A 21,777-nucleotide genomic window follows, 5' to 3' on the forward strand; every position below is an offset into this window, starting at 1 on the left:
CAATTCTACAAGAACGGTAACTTACTGAAAAAGTGTTGGTGCTTAAAGTGCTTTATTGCGCTGAAATTTAAACTTAAAACATCTCAAAACAAATAAAATTAAAATAAAATCTAAATTAAGTGTTTTAAGGGCTTCAAAATGAACATCTCATGGCTCCGTGTCTTATGGACTATCCTTCATTGCAGTCACATTTCCCTCGGATGGCCAACTCCTGTAGTTTGGCATTCTTGATCTTTGGCCTTGGCTAAACCAGCTGGCCACACTCTCTCTAGCATCAAAATCTTCCAGACTTGGCCCCTCTACACTGATTCTTATCAGATCTTCCACTGTGTCTGAATGTAGGGATGCTCTAGTGTCTGATCTGAACAGCTAAACAGTCCCTAAACAGCTTATACTACTGTTTCAGCTATTAAAATAGTTCAGTTTTGTATGTAATAGCAAAGTGATTATATTTCGTTTCCTTTTTTAAGTTAATTTAGAAAAACGTTAGGAAGAAATTTTTGTTTGTTAAATATAAGTTTTAGGGTTTTTTTTTTTTTTTTTAAGTAACGACTGAGCAGCCAGCGGCAGACAGTGAGCCTATGTTTGATCAATTTAGCCTTCTCAAATCATCATGACCTGCCTAAAATAAAATCTATAGATATAAAACAGTTCAAGCATATAACAATGTTCAAATGTTAGACCCAGATAAATGTGCGCTATATCCAATAGTTTGTGCGGAGACGCTTCAGGAGATGGAGGCGACAGCGTGATCATTTGCATTTTTTTAGTGGATAAGCCGTAATTTTTGCTCATAAAGGTAAGCGTAATACATCATTCATAACTGCAAAGGATCTACTTTTATTTGTGTGCACTCACAATATCAACAAAACATTGCGCTTTGTCGTGTCGTCTTTAACAGGAGTACAAAAAAAAAAAAAACGACACTCTGTGAAAACATGCCTAAATGATAAATATATCTATAGACATGCTAAATATATCCATGGAAAGCTTTAAATGACTACTTAATGAAATAAAGCAAATCGAAAACAAAAACTCTTTCATTATAATCATAATCTGTAAAGATGCACTTCTCTCTAATGCTCGTCTAATGAGATGGCGAGTCAGGATCAGCAACTTCATCCTTGCGAAACAATCTCAGAAAACACTAGTTTTTAGTAAATAATTCAAATATCTCCTTACTATTTCCCCCTGTCACATTTATGGTAATTACTTTTGCTGGTGCTTTGCGGCAAGCTTAAAGCCTATTGCGTGTATTTGAACGCAGAATTTTTCAGCTTTGCTGACAGCACACACCATACCGTTGCTGCGTTCTTGACAGTCGTGGAAGCACGGTCTCGTGTTGTTTCCACCAGCGCGGCAAACAGGCAGGATGCCCGGCCCACGTCTGAACTATGACGTGAAAATTGGCCCGAAGCCCGGCTCGAGGGGCGTAAAAAAGTCGGGGTCTGTCGGGCTCGGGCTGAAATGCAGAGCTCTAGTGTCTGTTGTTGAACCACAGGGAGACTTTCAGAGTCGCGGAGACTTTTTTTTTGGTTTTTTATTTTTTTTTTTTTTTTTTTCTCAAGCGGCTGGTCGCACCAGTGCAACCTCTGATTTTTTTCAGTCGGACCATTGAGAAATTAGGTCGCATGTGCAAAAGGAAATTAGGATGAAAAAGGATGAAAGGAAATTAAAAGGACTGCATACATTTAATAGCATTGTTTATTAGTATTTTGCATAGTAACTTGAGCCTATTTAGTAAGCAAATTAAGTCAAAAATGTCAAAAGCAAATCTTAATTGTCCTAAAATAGGCAGTTTTGTTTGAGCAAAACGTAATTACTTTCTTTCGATTTTGCAGTGAAATATGACCAGAACATTTATTTGACATTTCCAATAATTTTCCTCATTTCTCCCCATCACCACCCCATTATATTTCTATGCACCGCTTGTCTGCTGCACAGCTGTTTCCATGATGGTGTTTTACTCTTGCATGCAGCAGTGTAGCAAGGATGGTTGGAGAACTAATCCATCTGAGGTCTCTGGTGACATTAGTCACAGTAGCAGAGTTGATCTGAAGAGGCGTGAAAGGATGCTACCGTGGGCAGTAGTTTAAGGATTTCTGTGAGAGCAGGAGAGAGAGGAAAAGGCAGGAAAGACGAGATTAGATCAGCTGGAGTCAGCTGACTGCTCTATTTTGTGGACTGTCTCTCTGGCAGAGGTGAGAGAGAAAGCAGGGAAGGGAGGGGAAGCTGTATCATCTGAGCTGAATGTATAATTAAGCATCTGCCACGGACATGTGAATGGTTGCAGCTCTCCAGTGAGAGTGAGGGAGGGAGCAAACGAGTGGATGCGTTAGCTGGGAGGGAGGGTGGGAGCATGTGTGCGTGTGATCACGGAGTAATCTGCCTGTGGATGGATGGAGAGGGGAGAGATGGAGAGCCCATTGCTACTACGCGAGGCAGGCGGCAGGCACCTCAGCCCCCTCCTCGACTGGGAGCGACGAGAACAAGCAGGTGGCATCGCTAACGTGACAGTCTTCCCACTGCTCCTCTCCACCTTCCCACGGTCCCTCCTCACTGGCAGCACTGCAGCTCCTGTGCATTTTTTGTGCTCTGTGCAGAGATATTTACTGTGATAGTGGTTGTCAGTACATGGACTTGATTCTTTTGGTTTTGACTGCCTTTAATGTACGCTGCTCTTTTACTTTCCCTCCCTTTTTCTCTGTTTTTCCTCTGTGGTTTTGTGATGTAATGGCTGCAGTTTTCACAGGAAATCACTAGTCTGGTAAGCAGATGATCAATGCATACATGTAGATTGTGATTTTTTTTATTATTTATAAATGTCATGCATACCATCGTATTCCAGTTGGTTGTTGATTTCCTGTTCCTTGTCATTTTCAGATGACTGTCATGATGTTTCTGTTTATGTGTAGCGTAGTATCACATAGCGTGTTGAATGTCTCGATTGCGAGTAGCATATATATTGCGTGACCTGTTTGATTTATCTGTGTGGGTAGTTCTCAGCTATATCCAGCAGTTATATTTACTGTGCCTCGCCCCTTTTTCCTCATTTCTCTCTTTTCCTATGATGAACTTTGGCCTGTGTAACAAGACATCTGTGGCATTTCATGAAAGGAGGAGCGAAGTTCCCTACTACTGATATCAGATTCGGTTTCTATAGTTATGCAAAAGAATGTAACTCTGTATGATGGGTTGAAAGTGCACTTTACATGACTTGCTGTCATGTTTTGAAAGACACCAAATCGGAGGAAGACAAACAATATGGAGCCTGGTGTGTAAATCTGACGTTCTCCAACAGAAGTCTTTCAATAGTTGTTTACCTTAAACTGGATTTAGACATGATTACGGAGGTCAGATTCAGTGCCATTTCTAATCGGGGCCATCATTCACCTCTGGCATCAGTGTCACTTCAGTCACGTGTGGTGACCCGAACGGTGGGTTACATCACTTTCTTGTTACTCTGAATCACTGTTTATCATGTTTATTTTGGGCTGCCTAGTGTTTCCTTTAGAATTACATCTCGGTGTGTGAAATGGAGGCTGGTCTTGTTTTCCAGCACCATAATAAAATTTAAAGGGAAGGAATTACCTGTTTGCTTCCAGCTGAGATCAGATCACAGCTGTTTTTTACAGTCATACACAGCAGAAACTGTAATTAGAAGTTTGCAGCCCTGTAGTTTGGAAGTCAAGTTAATTACTGTAGGTGTATTTCTGTTCTGAACTGTCAGCTTTGGATGTTGTTATGAATATTATAGAATTCTCCAGCACTTGGCGCACCAGAGCATGGCTCACACTTCTGACCTGTCAAACTCCCACATGCAAATGTAGTGCCGTCCTCCCACACAGGGAGAACTATTAGTAGGAAATCATAATGAATTTAAAGTTTTTTCTGATACTGTGAGTACTGTTTCACTTTACCTGATTATTTCTTCCACAGGCCTATTCCCAAGATGCCTACCTTAAGGGTCATGATGCATACAGTGGAAATGCCCACCATATCCCGGAACCACCTCCTGTATGTTACCCTCGAGTAGACTGTAAGCCCCCGGGGATGGCCCAGGCCACTGAGACATCAGCCCCGGGGGTTGTAGCATCTGAGCTAGGATACCGTGTGGAGATACCAGTACCTCCCTCCCCTCCACCACCCATTCCAAAGACACAGACTGCAGTGTGTGTGTGCAATGAAAGTGTTCGGACCGTGGTGGTACCCCCTCATGTTCACATGGGCCGTATGGTTCCAGGACATCGGGGTGACTATGGTCTAGTAGGCCCAGATCCAATGCTGATCAGAGCCAGGCCTGGTACGGTGTCTGGTGGTCGTCCGCTGTACCTCCACCCTCGCAAAGCTGACATGTTCCCGTCAGGTTACCATGGTGATCCTTATGCCATTCCACCTACACACTATGCGCCTGCTTCCTCCATTACCTCCCCTGCTACCCACCATAACATTGACTGGCGGACTTACCAGACATACCGGGAATATATCGATAATAAAGGTCTTCACACTTACAGTAGGACTATTCAGGAGCGTTTAGACAGCCTGCGAGCTGCATCCCAAAGTGTCCACGGTGGCCCCCACTGCGGACCCCAACCCGGCTGGGGCAATAAGTTACGCCGCAGAAGCACGTCTCATGACCGGGCTTACCAGGGCCCTTCTGTGCTTCCTCCACGCAGCGCTTCGCAGGATAGGATGAGTGGGGTGGAGAGAGCGGCCCACGCCAGGGACTGGCCTCCTCGCAGCGTATCCTCTGACGGGCTCATACGGAAGCCCCGCGTTCATTCGTCAGACTATGTGGAACATAGTGAACTAGTTTCTCCTGCACCATGGGCCGCTGTGGATAGGCAGCTGTATGGCAGAGTAGACCAGAGTCGTCGTCCTAGTAGACAGTCTCTCCCACCTCGGGCGGTCCTTTACCGTCCCTCGACAGGGTTCGGTATGAGCGTCAGGGGTGTTGCTGGCTCCTATATGCACAGCTCCAGAACGGACATCCCACCCACCACTGGTTTTCCAGAGCGACCTCGCAATGGAGTAAACCAGACCAAAGAGCTTCCTTCCAAAGACCAAAGTGGAGCTGTTGTCGGAAATTGTATTTCTAATTCATCATCAAACCAGTCGAGAACTAGGCCCGAAACCATGCAGAGCCCAGAAACCGGGAAGGAAAATCCAGTCGGATATAGGTCAGCATCTTACTCCGCTCCGCCACCACAGAGGCCACAGTGTGGGGCATCAGCTCAGAGGACACACCCACAGGATGTCAAGGGCCTACCGGTAAACGGGTCCAGTCCTGTTGAGGGTGTAGTCCTGCGGGAGAAGCCCCCAACAGGGAAGGGGACCCCACAACCTCTCCGCCATCCCTCTTACATCCTTGCGGTGAACGACACTCATGGATCTGAGTCGGCAGGGGGCGGTGTCTGCTGGTTGCCCAATGATGCCCGCCGGGAGATGCACATGCGGAGACTGGGGGAGCGGCTTGACTCCTCCTTCTGCTCCAGTAATCTGGACGAATCACTTGACTCCATTCCCTTCATCGGTAAGTGCACTCTTTGTAACCATAGCAACCCTAACCCGGCGACAAGCTTGAGCTAGCAGTAAGGATTGTTTTAGAGTTGCCGCAGATATTTTTTAACAAAATTGCTTATGCGTAGACAATAATGGTGATGTATTGGGCAATAATTTTTTTTTATGTGCAGTTTGGGCCATCAGTGATTTCCTGTATTAATAATGCTCCAGTACCTTATGCAATTTCAAACTGATCACAATTTCAAATCCCGACCCCATGTGTCCAGACAGAGGATTATCATGGCCAAATTTTACCTTGTATCATCTGTTCTATCAAACTTTCAAAGCTTGAAGAGTAGAGTTGTATGCAGATGTATGCAGAAGGTGCAAATCTAGGCCTGTGAGTGTGGCTGTTTGGGAGTGACTTAAGGAGAGTGAGTGTGACTGTGTGTGAGTCATGGTGTTTTTCAGGGAGGAGGTGGCCTTCTCTCATACTCTAATGCCTGAGGATTGGTCTGGTATATTGAGTGATAGCTTAGCTGTGCTCTGTCACATTTTGTCTTTGATGCTTTGGTGTTTTGTGCACTAGCCTTTAGATATTAGGTATACCCTGTAACAGGTTTGTTGCTTACCTTTTATACCATTTACACATTTGGATGCGAGTTACTGATAATTTTTAGAAAGAATACAGTAGGGCTGGGCGATATGACAATATTATAATATATCGACAATGTCTCATAAATATCGGGATGTCGATGTCAACAGTCAGGTAACAGACGATGATCGATATTATCAGTGGGAAAAAAGACAAATGATAAATCTAGTAAGTTGCAAAAAATATTTTACATAGCACTATAGTCACCATAAAGGTTTTTTTGCATGCAAGAATGAAATAATTTAGGAAGGTTGTTAATCGAAAAGCTATTCCAATTTTGGAAATTAGATCAGATGCACAAGGTCACGATTCAAATTACTTACAATCGCTTATGTCTTAAGTGAACGTAAAGAGTTGAGAAAGAAAACAAGGGTGTATTGGATCCGTGCATTGACAGCAGCCACTGCCGCCAGTCATTATAATGTTAATCTACTACAAAACTATAAAGTTTTGTTGCAAACGGCTGAAGACTTGGGCTTCGAAGCTCGACCCTCACACACGTTCAGAGTCTGAATATTATACTGAATATTATATTGTGGGCATTGTATTTTGATTAATAAAATAAAAATTATTAAAATGACAATACAAAAATTAAATTTAAATTACCCTGGTTCTAAATAAGTAAAGCAGTCATCTCTGAACTAGTAGGCTACCAGAAAGGGAAGAGAAAAATGTAAATTTTTGCTCAAAATTCGTTTTTAATCCTTGCATGATTTTAAACATAGGCCTACGTGATAAATATCAAATACGTTATACCTTGAACACAAGTTTAAAAACAGCGCTGCAGTAGTTATAATTAAGGAAATTAAACTTACCATCATGAAATGTCTACACAGGCGATAATGCCAAAAAGAAAGAGAAACATCGGAAAATAGGCATATTTTATTCAAGACATTATTATATGACATCAACATGCATTTATCGTTATTACAATCACCGCCAGAATGTCCACTTCACTTAAAATTGGGTTCTATTATTTTTCCTCAACAGTTCTCCTCACAAAACGAAATTCATTTCAAACACAAATTTGATAAAAACAGAGGGGAAATTATTAGCAACACCAAAATAACAGCAAAGCTAATGTTTTCTGTTAGTTTAAGCACAAACTAAGGAAAGTAAAACCAAACTTTGTGGCAATAATTTAAACCAAACTGACCATGCCGTGTGTTTATGGTGCATGTCGCCAATGTTGTCTCGGCAGGGATGGGGCGTGGTGGAGGTGGGGCTAAGGTAGACGATATTATCGGATATCGGTGTAGTTTTGGATTAGGTTGTTGGTGGTGTGTTTTTGGTATGTGGCCCAGCCCTAGTGTGGATAAGGTAACAGGGCTCACAAAATTTCAAAATCCCAGGTATGAAAAGGTGTCCTTTTATTATTTCTCAGACAAAATGCTGCATATTTCTTTGTGAAATTGAAATGTTAAATAATAAAACAAATGCCAAATCAAATAAAAAATTATATAGCTAAAATAAATCTCTTCATATAAACAAAGGCTTTGTCTGTGCTCTATTTAAAATCAGAGGCAACCATTTGAATTACTATCCAAAAAAGATACTAAATACATATTATTTGGATTGTATAAATTAAAAAATTTGAAGCAAAAACAGAATGGTCTGATTTTAGCCTTGTGAATGAGACGCAAATATCACTCTCTGACAGCAGGTGGCACTAATGGAACAGCAGGTATTTATAGGCTGCTGCTCCTTTAAGACCGAATGCACAGATCCAATATAATAATGCACAGGAGATTTCTTTCTCCACTATATACGTTCACTTAAGACATAACCGACTGTGTTTACAAGAATACTTGCAGAGACAATTATTCTGAGATAATTTTGTGTGTATGTGTTCATTCAGAAGCAAGGATATGCGAAAGAGGGATCAATTCTGTGTATGCGCATTGTCTGAAATGCGGCTCTCTTTGCGCACTTTGAATGAATTCGCGCAAGTTTGTATTTTTTGATTATGGTTTAAGGAGCTTGAATGTTTAAATCGGCAAGACTTAGAAACAAGTGTAAATGATCATCTACGATCCGTTTCAACCCTACAAGCAAGTGAACAACGTGAATCAAGTTAGGAATTTTACATCACTATTCAAGATAACCCATCGGGCAGGGCCGGTGATACATTTTGGTAGCCTGACTGGAAAACACAATAGCCCCGGGACGTTGGGCTAGCGATTTTGTGAGGACTGGAGAAGGTAAATATGTAGCAGTAGGAGTGTTAGTGTTAATATACAAATGGTTTACTTGGTATTTCAGGTAGGTATATGTTATTCCCATTAGTGCTGGGGATTATATTGAAGATGCATGATCTGTTCACTTGTGATTTTGCTGGAAATATAAAATTAAGCAACGTTGGGAATATTGCAGTTATTGTAATGTGCTTTTTATTTCCCTGTTAAGTTTTCTAAAGAGTGCGCCATTTCAGATATGTTTATATTTATTGTATGTTTATAATAATAATAATAATAATAATAATAATAATAATAATAATAATAATGTACACGTAATAGGTCATTGTGGGGGGAAAAAAACACTTTAGTGTGGTGCAAATTTACAAGGTTTCACTAAAAAAATTTATTTTAAAAGTTTGATTTCAGTGACTGGCTGACTATACATTATTCATCATTACCTATAGCTATGAATTGTGGTATGGATGCATGGTATGCATGTATGTAATTAAAAATAATTATAATAGAAAATAACCAAAATAATATTTATGATTATAATCAGATAAATATTTTTAATTATACTTTTTTTAAGGTCTTGCAAATATGCATTTGACTGTTTTGTCAAAATGGTGGTTTGAAAAAAATAAAATCGACCTTTTAATCCACTTGAGGCTAAACATTTGATATTTGTAGCTGTAGCATCTAGATTTAGATGATTTCATATTGTGAAGTTGTGTTACAGTTAGGGCTGGGCGATATATCGAATATTAGCAATAATATCGCAAAAATGTTGACGACGATGTGATGTAAAATTTGAACGTCCAAAAACGGAACATGTTATTGCAGACTGCTCTACATGCCTCTACTACGCGAGCTTTCATGAGTGTGGTTGCCAGATATAAGAGTTCAAATCCCCGAATCAGGGCTTCGCTGTTACATAGATACATTTTCTTCCTGGTGTTTTGCTTATTTTAGGCAATCTGGCAACCATGCACATGCAAATGCTCACTCCTTATTGTAGAAGCACCGCCGCAGATGATCTGAAAAACAAACAAGCTGGAGTTTAGCAATCTAAATGAAAGCATCATTCAGCCGGTCTGTGTTCTGTCATGAGATCTCAACTGTACTGTTTGGGATCACTGTTGTGTGAATAAAGAAACATAGGCTATGGCAATGTGGAATTATTAATAGGAATTTCTCTGTTACAGTATTTTTCATTTGTTTTACCAGTTTTCATAATATAGACAGAGACAGTGTATAAGTCTTTGGCATTAATTTATATAAGAAATACCTATGTGCTTCAGCAAATAGCTCCCCATCTGAGAGGGTTTTTAATGCCAGTGGGAACATAATTTTATGCCAAAGAGCTTCTCTTAAACCAGAGACAGTAGACAGACTTGTGTTCTTAGCTAAAAACCTGTAAAAAGTAATTATCCCAGTTTAATTATTTTCCCAGTTGTACAGTCTAAATTGTGAATTGCATGCACTAAAAAAGTTGACACAGTGCACTTTCTGTACTTGTTTTGCACTACTTGAGTTACATATACACATTCATTTAATAAAAAGCAGTAAGTGATCATTTGGTCTAGAGTTTTTTTTATTATTCAAATGCAAATGCAAACATAGAGATATCGTCTAAACATTAGTCAGCACAATCATCATTTATTATTACTCTTAAGAGCTTTTATACTAGGGTCACGACTCCAGTGGTTTTAGTTGATTGTAAATCAATAAAAATTAAGACTTTGAATAGGTTTTAGGGTTGTCTAAGCTCTTGACTTAATGTATACTGTAAGTAAATGCTCCAGATTTTATTATGGGTAACACGTCACATTTTCAGATTTCCTGGTTATGATTATGTTTTCTGCAAATAACCACAATCCTAGCATTCCTGATTCTGGCACTACAAATACTTTTACTGTTATTAGTCAGATTTGTACTGCTTGTTCTACATTGAGTTTTCAGATAACCTGTCAAGGGAGGCAAATTGTCTAAGACTGTTTGTATAAATAATGTGTTTGGTTATTCAGCTTTTGATAGAAATGCATAGTTGGACACATAAATGCAGTAAACATGAATGGTAGAAATTCTTTTTAATTTTTAAACGACAGGTAAATGTTTTTAGCTGTAAAAGATATTATGTATATTTAAGCTATCCTAGGATTTGTATATGATGCCCTAATTGCAGTAGTATGCTATATTTTTGACCTTGAGTGACATCCAGTTAACATTGGGAATCAATATGGTTGTTTGGAATTCCGTTTTGATTACATCATTTGCAGTCCAAACCAGTAACTAACATTGCTTACTTTGTTTTAGCAGTCCAGCTTGTTAACTACTTGTTCCAAACCTCAGATTGTCCATTGTAAGTCACTTTGGAGAAAAGTATCTGCTGAAATGAATTGAGTAGAGGATGGTTGCAACTTATGCCTTGCAGCAAAACCCAGTCTATTGTCCTGTAAAATGAAGCTAGGTTAGCACTGATAGCATTAATATTCTCATGTCTTGGAGCAAGGCGATCTGTAGGCTACACTAGAGCTCTTTAGCTAGGCCCGAAGAGGGTTTTGCACACCTTCCCCTTGGCCCTCTTTGAGACGCTGGAGGATGCAGGAACTAGGACAGTTGCTTTAATTTTAGCTGCTCCAGCCCTCTGGCAGCCCAGAACAGCTTTGTACTCCAATATTTTTGGCTAAGACCTGCAGAGGAGCTCAAAAAGTTTTCAGCGCTCTCGAAAACAGGACATGTCAAATTGTAAGATAAATAAAACTGTCCTCATTCCTAGAAAAAAAGTTTATGCTGACTTCTTGCAATGAAATCAAGATATGCACTTGTAGGCTTGACATTTTTTAAGGCAAAATAAAAGCTGTTGTCTATGGCATGGTATGGTTTGTAAAGAAAGTTAAATACTCTGCTTTATTCATTCTTTTTCTTTATTTACGTTCTGTTAGTATCAACAGTATCAAAGTTCAAATGGGAGAAGTGAATGTGAATTCCACACTTTTAGTGTACAAGACAAAAATTAGTCAGTCTTAGACACTTAAACCACAAGTTATTTAAAGAAAGAAAAAACACCAGGAACATTTCTAAATAATTTGCCAGCTTTCCTTAGAACAAATGCTGACATCCAATTAAATCACAAAGTTTTGAAGTTCACCCATTGTTCGCTTAATTGTGATTTTGTTGTGAAACTAATATGATTTCTGACTTTTTGAAATTGAGTTTTATATTTTATCCAATATATCAAGTAGGGGTGGGAAAAATCGATTAACTATCACTCTATATTATATACATATATTTAGATTCATATTAGAAATCGAATCAAAATGGCGATTTGAGACATTGCGATTTGCTAATCGCAAAAGCCTGCGATGTGGACACGATATTACTCTGTCCCAGAGCATATGCATGACTGCCAGCCTTGAGTGGCAGCCTTACTAATCAATAGAGTGAGCGCACCTCCGTTCTCCCCAGTCAGCACTGCTCTAGCCAACTGCGTAAACGCCCACCTTAAAAAACAAACAAACAAACAAACCGGAAAGCAGGAGAGAGACAGAGTGGGATTATGGCGTCTACAGGGTCAGATCAATAGTTAGGCAAATTAAAACTAAAGAAAAACGTTATGTAACTTAAGCTTCGAAAAGACAGACAATGAACAAAAAAGGTAATTGGCAAGAGCTGCGTCACAATGCATATCAAGAGCATCCCTTATTGCATGTTCGCTATTCCCAATTCAGATGAATGCACACACAGCCTATGTCTCTGAATGCTTCTCACACTTGCTCCTCTCTTTCCCACGTGGTGCGAATCCCACGTCACGGATGAGCCGTTCACACTTGCCGCACTCTTGCAGCCTGTTTCGCAATGCTCGGTTATATTCGCGCGCGGCCCTGCACCGCAAATCTCTACGAGCGCATCTGGCAATATGGATGAGGCTTGACGCACGCGCACAACCTGTGTCGACTCGCGCCTGACTCTGCGTTTAAAAATGAATGTAAATTCAGTCTAACTGCTTGCTAATTTAACTTGGATGAAATGAAACATTCAGCACATTTTCCACTTGTTATTAAAATCCCAAATACAATGTAACGTGTAATACTTTAATAATTGACTAAAGAAATACAGTTCTTTATTTATATAAAAAATAAATCTTTCCAGTGAAATTCAGTAATTAAGTTAATTCTGTAAAAGTAGTTATACCATTATAATCTTGTCTGGTGAAAAAAACAAACAAACAAAAGAAAAATATACAACCCCTCCCAAAACACAATTGAAAATTCAATGGATTTCAGGGTTATAATGGGAATTGTATTGGTTTTAATGTTAACTATAATGGTGTCTATTTGATGGATTCTATTGGTGGGATGTAATATGGCAGATGGAAACCAACAGAACAACAGTAATTCCTATTGGAATAATGCCAAAAACAAAAAGGAATTTTGTAATGGTTTAATGGAAACTGTAAGAATTTCTGCTTTTTTTTCAGCAGGGTAATGATGCTCATACTGTCCAATATTGAGCTGAAGCTTGACTTTGCAAAAGTAAAATCGCAAATCAAATCGCAATCGCAATATCTGTCAAAAAAATCGCAATTAGATATTTTCCCCATATTGCACAGCCCTATTTCATATTAAATCAGATCATATCATCTTCTTCTTTACTGCTTGTTACAGTATGAAATAAGCACAAATGAACATTAGAAGTAGGGATGTCAATTTTCGATCATTTCCATGATCGATCTTCGTTTAAATTAATGATCAATTAATCCTGAAGACCTATTCAATTAATCAAAAGGCACTCTCAAAAAAAAAAAAAAGCTTTCTCACCCTAATTAAAGGGGTTTTAGTTTGAATAAATTCATAGGAGCAGGATTGTAAAATGAATAGATGTGATTATGATCATTTGATAAAATGAAGAGAGCGCATGTACGTTTGAGATTTACTTTGTTTACTTTTGGCGCTTTTCCACTGCGTGGTATGACTCTACAAATTATAAGCTCTGTTTATGACAAGTGTGGTATAAAAGCTTTGTTTATTAGAAGAATAATTGGATAGCAGGAAAATGTTACATCGCAACCATGTTTTTGGATGCCGTTAGAGCCTTAATGCTGCATTTATGCTTTTTTTCTGGTTTGCCAGTTGGTCAAGAAATTCCACAAATTTGATAATATTTAAGCAGTGTTTCTTTTCCTAAATCCTCAGCATCTAACCCTCTAATTATTTTATTGTCATTCACTTTTAATCACTGTTTTATTTAAATTAATGAAACATGGACAGTGGCCACAAATTATTAAGTCCTAGGAACAAATTAACAAGTAGGAATGAATAGCTTGTCCTGTGTCCCGCAGCCCTGCAAAGTGCACGATATGAAACTATTATCTGGGGAAATGACTTAGTTACTACATTTCTGTTGCTTTCCATGTTGAAGAACTTTGTGTTTTTCTTTTTTAATCTACTTCTAAATTTTAAATCATATTAAAAGCTTAATGTGTACGTTATGAATGAACTATTATGAACGCATTTATATACCATCACTGTCACTCACAGCCACTAGCATGTGTTTTACGCATGAGCCGCACACAGCCCAAAATGAAATAGCTTAATTGACCATCGATAGCTTTAGCTTTAATCGATTTCATCTCTTATCGACAATTAATCAATCAACGATTAATCGTTGCCATCCCTAATTAGAAGGTAGGCTATATTGAAAGAAACAATACAGCTTACTGAAATATATCATGTACAACAGCTTGTAAACATTCACGTAGCATAATATTTATCTCAGGAAAATCATTCAAAGACCATAAACTAATGTTTTTCATTTAACGGTAAAAACAAATAAAAAAACTCTAGAAAGGAGCATTTTGATTACTATATGCACTCTATTACAAATCATTATATTTTTACTTGATCTGTTAGTGATGTCTTTATAATTTAATGCCTGTTTAAATAAATCTGCCATGGAAACAAGTTATTACAGCTGCCATTTAAATGTTTAGCCTTTTAGCCTGCAAGTGTATTATCCCAGCCCTAATATCAAGACAAATATAATGGGGATATGAATATGTACAGTATAGTAGAAAGAACACATTTAAGTTTTATTTTTCTTTACTTCAGCTTGTTGCACTGTGAGCCTCTGTGTACACGTATGAACTCACATTCCAAAGAGAGTTGCATTATTCATGTTTACCGCTCTGTTACCGTTACCATTACAGATGAGCTAGCCAGCCCTAGTGTAGACCATGATGGCAGCCAAATTCCTGCGTCGGCTGTGATCTCTGGAGCTCAGGCTGTAATCTCTGACAGCCCCAGCCCTACCACCCCCAGCCCCCTCATGCGGCGGCAACTGTCTCATGACCAAGGTAAGCGTGTCTGTACAGATTTCAGTTTTTTTGAACAATTATTGCCATCTGAGTACATGATGTGAATGGATCAGCGAGCATTTCGTTGAGCTTGTTACTGATGTGTTATTTTTGTCTACATGCATGCAGAGTCTCTCAGAAATGCCATTCTAGAATCGGGAACCAAAACGGAGCGCTCAAAATCATACGACGAGGGCCTGGACAACTATCGGGATGAAGGCCGTGGGTAAGTGTCTTTTAAAAGTGATGTATCGTGATGTTGGAGATTCCTATTACTGTCAATGTGAGTGGTTGTTTGGCCTAACATAATCATTCATTTCCACAGACGATCCAGCAAACCGAGTCTAAGGGTTTTCAAGAAGGTGAGAGATGCAAAAATCTTCCTCATAAAGAGCAGCTTTCTTTAAGCCAGAATGGTCATTCACTAATAAAGGCAACAGTTCCAAAACCTTGTGAGATGCCTGTGTTTAGAGCATTTTAAGACTTTCTTTTAGTCAAATTTAAAGGCAATCCTTTTGAAGTGTTTAGACAAAAAAATGCACCCAAATTGTCAACCAAAAAACAAAAAAAACTATAATAATGGTGCAACAGTTTCTGCAAACGATTGTGGGCACTCCGTAGGCACGTCATCTGATGCTTGTGTGACTAGTCAATGCAATGCAGAGATCCCCGCATCAGTTATTTGTGAGGTTCCAAAAGGTTTTGGAACAGAGTAAATGATTGAGAATTATCCAAGGCTAGATACCAAAATGTCATGTTTGTTCTGCTTTTATAGACATTGGATGGCCATAAGTCTGATGACTCCAGCTCCAGAAGAGACTCCTCCACTGAGATCTTCAGTGACTCCACCAAGGAGGGTTGGCTGCATTTCCGACAGCTCAACACTGAGAAGGGCAAGGTGGGGAAGTGTTCTCTCAGTCTCTTTCACTACTCTTTTCCCATTTCATTCAAGAGCATATTGAATTGAATGTTGATAGTTTTTCTGTAATTGTTGTAGATTACTGATCATGACCTGCACTTTACATGTGTTCTTCTCTTTACAGCGAGTAGGAGGCGGCATGCGGCCGTGGAAACAGATATATGCGGTGCTGCGGGGACACTCCCTCTATCTGTATAAAGACAAAAAGGAGGGGCTTTCTCACGTCAACTCGCAACTGGAGGATGAGCCTCTTTCAATCAGCATCAAGGCCTGCTTGATTGACATCTCTTACAGCGACACAAAGCGCAAGAATGTCCTGCGGCTAACGACTTCAGACTGCGAGTATCTATTTCAGGCAGAAGGCCGAGAAGACATGCTGTCCTGGATAAGAGTCATTCAAGAAAACAGCAACCTGGACGAGGAGGTTTGTTAACAATGATAACGTGACAGCTAAGGTATTTATACAGTGGTGTGATGTAAGTTTCATCGTCAGCATAGTACGCATGTAAAGCCAGATCTAATTCTGCAAACTCTGTATGCTCAGCATGCACTTTTTTGAATTAATTAGTTTGTCCACAAGGTGCAAACACTGCCCCTGTCTGGTGTTTCATAGTGAGAAGAAACAGATGAGGTGGAAAAACAAACCATTAGGCAGTAATAGATGTCAAATTAATGTCTGATAATAGATGTCTGATTTTGTCCAAGTTCAAATAAATTTTACCAGTCATAACTTATGGAGAGAAATCATTGTGGAGACACTAAACAAGGATGACACTTTCTAGTGTGCATGTTTGCACACTATCAAATTAAGTATCATGTGCATTCAGCTGTACACGTATGCTAAGTATCAAAATGGAAGTATACTTCGGGATTTAAGTCATTAATGAAGTGACACCTCAAGACTAGGTATAAAAAGGTCAACAGATGCGAATCAAAACTGGCCATGGCTGCATGTTCCTTTCCTTCTGTTGAACACGCCAAGATTGGATGAATTGGATGCAAAAACAGTTTAAGAGTATTTGGCATCTTGCTAATGGACACACCAATTTTGAACCAATCAGCATGTGAATAATTACTGTAACTGCAGGGAAATGACAACCGGACAAAGCTGGATTGGCTGGTGGCCAACTGGCCTTCACAATCGACTATCCTGCTGTGACGTCAAAGGCAGCAGACAAGGAAAAATCTATTTTATGCTTTTATGGGTGTTCCAAAAATCAGGCTCTGATAAAGCATCTGCTGTATACAGTACAATGTTTGTGATCTATATTTTGCTTGCAATTTGTACTATTTGAATATACTGCTAATTTGGAAACACCATAAATGGAGAAAGTTGCTTTTTGCAACATAATGGTGTAGTGACAGCATCTATCAACAGAGAATAACAGGATAACCACTCAGTCCTTGACTCCTTTCTAAACCTTGTCTGATTACACATTAAAAATGTCATGTGAACAGCCTCATAAAAAACTAATATGAGCAGGAAATCATTTTAGATTAATATCATCATGTGAAGTCTGTGGCCCATGTCTGCCCCTCAAGAGTTGACTGAACAAGCATCACAGTATTGCATAACTTTGTCCTTAAAAGAAACCATGTGAAAACCAGCTTACTGCTAACACAATCATCTGCTGAAATCAGTGTTGAGATGATATTGTTTACTGAAGGTGTGAGGATTATGGGTAGGCTTTTTGTTAATGTTCTTCTCCTGTGTTTGCCAGAGGAACTGGTTTCCTTTAACACACAATCAGATTAATGTTGTTGTACTCTTAGCTTTACATGTAACCACAATGTTAATGATTCTTTGTCTTGTGTTTTCAGAACGCTGCCGTAACCAGCACTGATTTGATTAACAGAAAGCTCAAGGAATATATATCAATGAGGTAAAGGTCATGTCATAGAGACCAGCAAGCTTGTCTTCATGAAGGCCCTGTTCCAAATCCTAGTGAGCTGTCACTCACTCACACTGAACACCAAACAAAAATCATGGCCACACACAAAATTACAGTATGGCTTCGCACAATTATCAAATTGCAAAGCTTTTAAATGAATAAATACATGCATTATGTATTTCCAGAGTGTAGCGTTACATGCGAGCAGCTAATGATCTGGTGCTTTTAGTGTCTTGCAGCAACTCGGTTCACAGTAAATTCTCTGCATCAGCTGGGAGTTTGGATCGATTATAACTTGCATTTAGAAACTAGTATGTGTCTTTTTCAAATGAATTATAGAAAAATAAAATTTATACTGATATACTTTGATACTTCAAATTCATTTGAATACTAACAGAGGACACAGGGAGCTGCTGCGGGAAATCCGCCAGATCCAAGTTGCCTTAAACATGAGATGTGCAATAATTCTATATATACTATACTTTTTGCAAAAAAAAAAATGAACATCTGAAAGAAGCAGCACTTCAACTCTCTTCCCCAATTTACAACAATCCCATAAACAGCAGTATGAGTTTTGCAGAAGTAATGACAGACTTTTTTATTTGAAAACAGAGCCATAGTTTGTTCAGTGTTTAAAAAGATTTTTAAAAAAATCGAACTGACACTTTTGTGTACCATTACACCCCTATTGGAAATGCAACATATGCCAACCATCTTCCCAAAGCTGTAATGAAAACCACTTAGAAATCGGCTGTTGTCAAGATTTTTAAGGCATTAAGAACTTGATTGTCCGTGAAAATAAAAGCTTTATGATAGCCTGTGTCGTAATTTTACAGTTTAACTGCAAAATTAAATTTTGATCATTATATTATTTTTGACAGTATTTTATTTTTAAACTTTTACAATGAAATTAGTAATATTTATTGTTTCATTTTTATTTAGTAGAAGTAGTAATAATAATAATAATTAATAGTATTAGTATTGACAGTATTAGTATTATAGTCATGTTAATGTTTATAAACTATTTTTGGCAAATCTGGAGCTTTTTAATCTCATTTTAAATTGCAATTGCAATTTTAATCAGAAAAGTTACTCAAAATTTTCCCCCCAAATTGTGCAGTCCCAGTTGATAATGCAGTAAGCACAAGTTTTGTGTTGAAAGCCTTCCTGTGATGACTAAAAATATTGCCTTGGTGCACAGCTCACTAGTTTTTGATGTCTTTTGAACATTCCTTTTTTTCTTCTTTCCTTGCATATATTGTTGAGCTGCATAAGATTGCCTTGTGTTCAGTGTTCAGTAATATGTGTGTTCTTACAGTGCACCCAGCAGTAAGACGGAGCCGTCGCCCAAAACCTCACGGCAGTCTCTCAGCATTAGGCACACTCTGCTTGGCGGCAGCAGTAAGAGTCAGAGCCTCTACTTGCCCAGGAATGAACAGGAGAGGAGTAAAGGTAGCACATGGCATTATGAAATAACACTGAAACCCATCGTGTTCTCAGTGAGATGTTAATATCAGCAATATGCGTCTCAGATGACACCAGTCCTCCGAGAGATAAAGCTGCCTGGAGGAGAGGAATTCCAGGACTGAAGAAGAAGCCTCAAGATAAGAGGCCCACCGCTGGTGTCACGTTTGGAGTACGACTGGACAATTGCCCTCCTGCACAAACCAACAGAGTAAGAAATGCCAGAGATTACAAATTCACTAATGCAAAATGCAATTTAGACCATTATGGGTGAAACTCAAGTAAAACATGTCAAGGTTACATTTCACTCCACGAGCAAATGGGGAAGAAAGGAAATCAGGTTTTGTATGAAGAAATTTTAAGCCTTCATGGATTTTTGCATTGTGATATTATTAGTATATTTCCCCCTGAATGTGTCTGAATGTTTTACATTTAAATCTTTAGTATAATGTTTATATATATATATATATTACAGTATTGAGAAGTAAATCAAATAATGAAATTCATGGGACATGAAGGGACAACATGAGTGGTTCCAAAAATAGACAATTTGACTTTGGGGGGGGGGGAATTACCTACTTTTTGAGTTTTGTGAGATTATATGATATTAAAAATAACACTAATTACTATCTTTTATAGTTTGTGCCTTTAATCGTGGAAGTGTGTTGTAAACTGGTGGAGGAGAGAGGGTTGGAGTACACAGGCATTTATAGAGTCCCCGGAAACAATGCTGCCATCTCGAGCATGCAGGAGGAACTAGACACTAAAGGCATGACAGACATTGATGTCCAGGATGACGTGAGTCAGCACTTTGTATTGTGTGATATTATACCCGAGAGCTTGCACCATAAAGACAGAGCTGATCTTTATGCTTTCATTTTGTTCAGCAGAAGTGGCGAGACCTCAATGTGATCAGCAGTTTGCTTAAGTCCTTTTTTAGGAAACTTCCTGAGCCTCTGTTTACCAATGGTGAGACACATGATCGCATAGAATAGATAATTCTTCTGGCGTTAGACAAAACGCATGGAAAATACTGTGTGCTGTCTCTCATAGAGAACATCTAGTATCTAAGGAAATCTTGTATCTAAGCTCTATTTTCTCCACTTGTGGAGGAAGGACTCCTCCTAGAGGACAACATAGGTGATAACTCACGATCATATAAAAGTCAGATTTTTTTTATTTGTTTTTATTTAAATAATAAAATGTACAGTAATAAAGATTTGTGTTGAATGTTAGATTTTATGTATGTGTAGCTGTAATATTTTATAGCACATTGTTTGGCGTGGGGACCCTTATTAATACACTTCCAGAATGTTCTTATAATGCCTGTTTGCTCTGATCATAGAAAAATATTCCAATTTTATTGATGCCAATCGAATGGAGGACCCTGTTGAGCGGTTAAAAACACTGAAAAGACTGGTACGGTTTATCTGAAGACTGCTGTTAATTTATTAAATACTGACATTTACTAGATTGGAGAAAGAAAAATCCTTTAAATCAGCAATAAAATCCTCAACATATAACAGGTATAAATCATATGTACTGTTTATTCTGCTCAGATTCATGAGTTACCAGACCATCATTATGAAACGCTCAAGTTCCTCTCTGGACATCTCAAAACTGTCTCGGAAAACTGTGAGAAAAACAAGGTATGAGCTTTGTAAATGTTCAGTTCATTTACCCCAGGGGTGCCTGACCCTGTTCCTGGAGATCTACCTTCCTGCAGAGTTCAGTTCCAACCCTGATCAAACACACCTGTCTTTAATTATCAAGTGCTCCTTCAGATCCTATTTAGTTGATTCAGTTGTGTTTGATCAGGGTTGGACTTAGACTCTGCAGGAACAGGGTTGGGCATCCTTGATTTACCCTGTCTAGGTGAGTTCAACAACCTATTATAAGTAGGGATGTAATGATTTACTCAACTCACGATTCAATTCTCGATTTTAATTTCACGATTCGATTCGATTCATTTTTCAATTTTCGATTCAAATGTGTAAAACAAGCCCTAAATCAAATAAAATAAATAACACAAATGAAATAAATTTCTTCATATAAACAAAATAAGGCTTGTCTGTGTTCTTTCCATTTAAAAGATGCAACCACTGCATTTTAATCATGATTCAAACAAAGATGCTGCATACATGCAACATGAGCAGTTTTTAATCTAAATTAGATTGTATAATTTAGAAATTTGAAGCCAAAACAGAATGTTTTGACTTCAGTTTTGTGAAACTATACATAAACATATCTGCATGAAACAGAAACAGCAGACGAGCTGAATGAGGTGCAGATTCACTCTCTGCCAGCAGGTGGAGCTTAAAGCCTTTCCTTGGTTACCGCTGTAAACAAAGCAGTGCTGCACTTATGAACTTTAATATGCATTATACAGAGGCTAGATGAAAAGAAAAAATACCATCTTAACTTTTCTAAAGACAGTAAGTTCCCTCCTACCCCTAAATGAATTGCAGTTTGTTTAGCATCTCAACCGATTTGAATCGTCACATATTTGAATCGATTTTCAAAAGGCTCGCTGTTAATCATTACATCCCTAATTATAAGAAATCATGAATGGAAATACTTTAAACTTCTTTTGTAGATATTATTACTTTACTGAAAATCATCTCTTTCATAAAAGTTAAAAATTAAATAATATAATCAGATCATTAAAACTACAGTGTTGCTCAGTTTCAACTGTCATAGCATGTCTGAAGAACCTGGAAGCGCAAATCCTTGTTGTGTGATGTCAGTACTTTCCTTTACATATAGAAAAGAAAAGAGCCAAAATGAAATCCATTAATGGAAGTTTTTTTGTA

General features: G+C 38.5%; 1 protein-coding gene across 3 annotated transcripts in view; it reads left to right on the top strand.

The window, feature by feature from the left end:
* Positions 1-21,777, top strand: part of LOC109098309 (rho GTPase-activating protein 21-like) — a 73,493-nt gene that overhangs the window by 44,578 nt on the left and 7,138 nt on the right. The window contains exons 1-15 of one of the 3 annotated variants that reach the window (XM_042717953.1): positions 2,365-2,767; positions 3,095-3,437; positions 3,940-5,533; positions 14,543-14,689; positions 14,819-14,915; positions 15,015-15,051; positions 15,465-15,587; positions 15,733-16,032; positions 17,430-17,491; positions 18,819-18,952; positions 19,033-19,175; positions 19,604-19,762; positions 19,855-19,933; positions 20,310-20,383; positions 20,524-20,613. In XM_042717953.1, the coding sequence (XP_042573887.1) occupies positions 3,213-3,437; positions 3,940-5,533; positions 14,543-14,689; positions 14,819-14,915; positions 15,015-15,051; positions 15,465-15,587; positions 15,733-16,032; positions 17,430-17,491; positions 18,819-18,952; positions 19,033-19,175; positions 19,604-19,762; positions 19,855-19,933; positions 20,310-20,383; positions 20,524-20,613 (3,264 nt within the window). In that variant the 5' untranslated portion in view covers positions 2,365-2,767; positions 3,095-3,212. Of the gene's footprint in view, positions 1-2,364; positions 2,768-3,094; positions 3,438-3,939; positions 5,534-14,542; positions 14,690-14,818; positions 14,916-15,014; positions 15,052-15,464; positions 15,588-15,732; positions 16,033-17,429; positions 17,492-18,818; positions 18,953-19,032; positions 19,176-19,603; positions 19,763-19,854; positions 19,934-20,309; positions 20,384-20,523; positions 20,614-21,777 lie in introns of those variants that run through there. The other 2 variants (XM_042717954.1, XM_042717952.1) reach the window with 2 other exon arrangements.

The sequence above is a fragment of the Cyprinus carpio genome, chromosome B2, assembly GCF_018340385.1.
Source record: "Cyprinus carpio isolate SPL01 chromosome B2, ASM1834038v1, whole genome shotgun sequence".
NCBI classification, from domain to species: domain Eukaryota; kingdom Metazoa; phylum Chordata; class Actinopteri; order Cypriniformes; family Cyprinidae; genus Cyprinus; species Cyprinus carpio.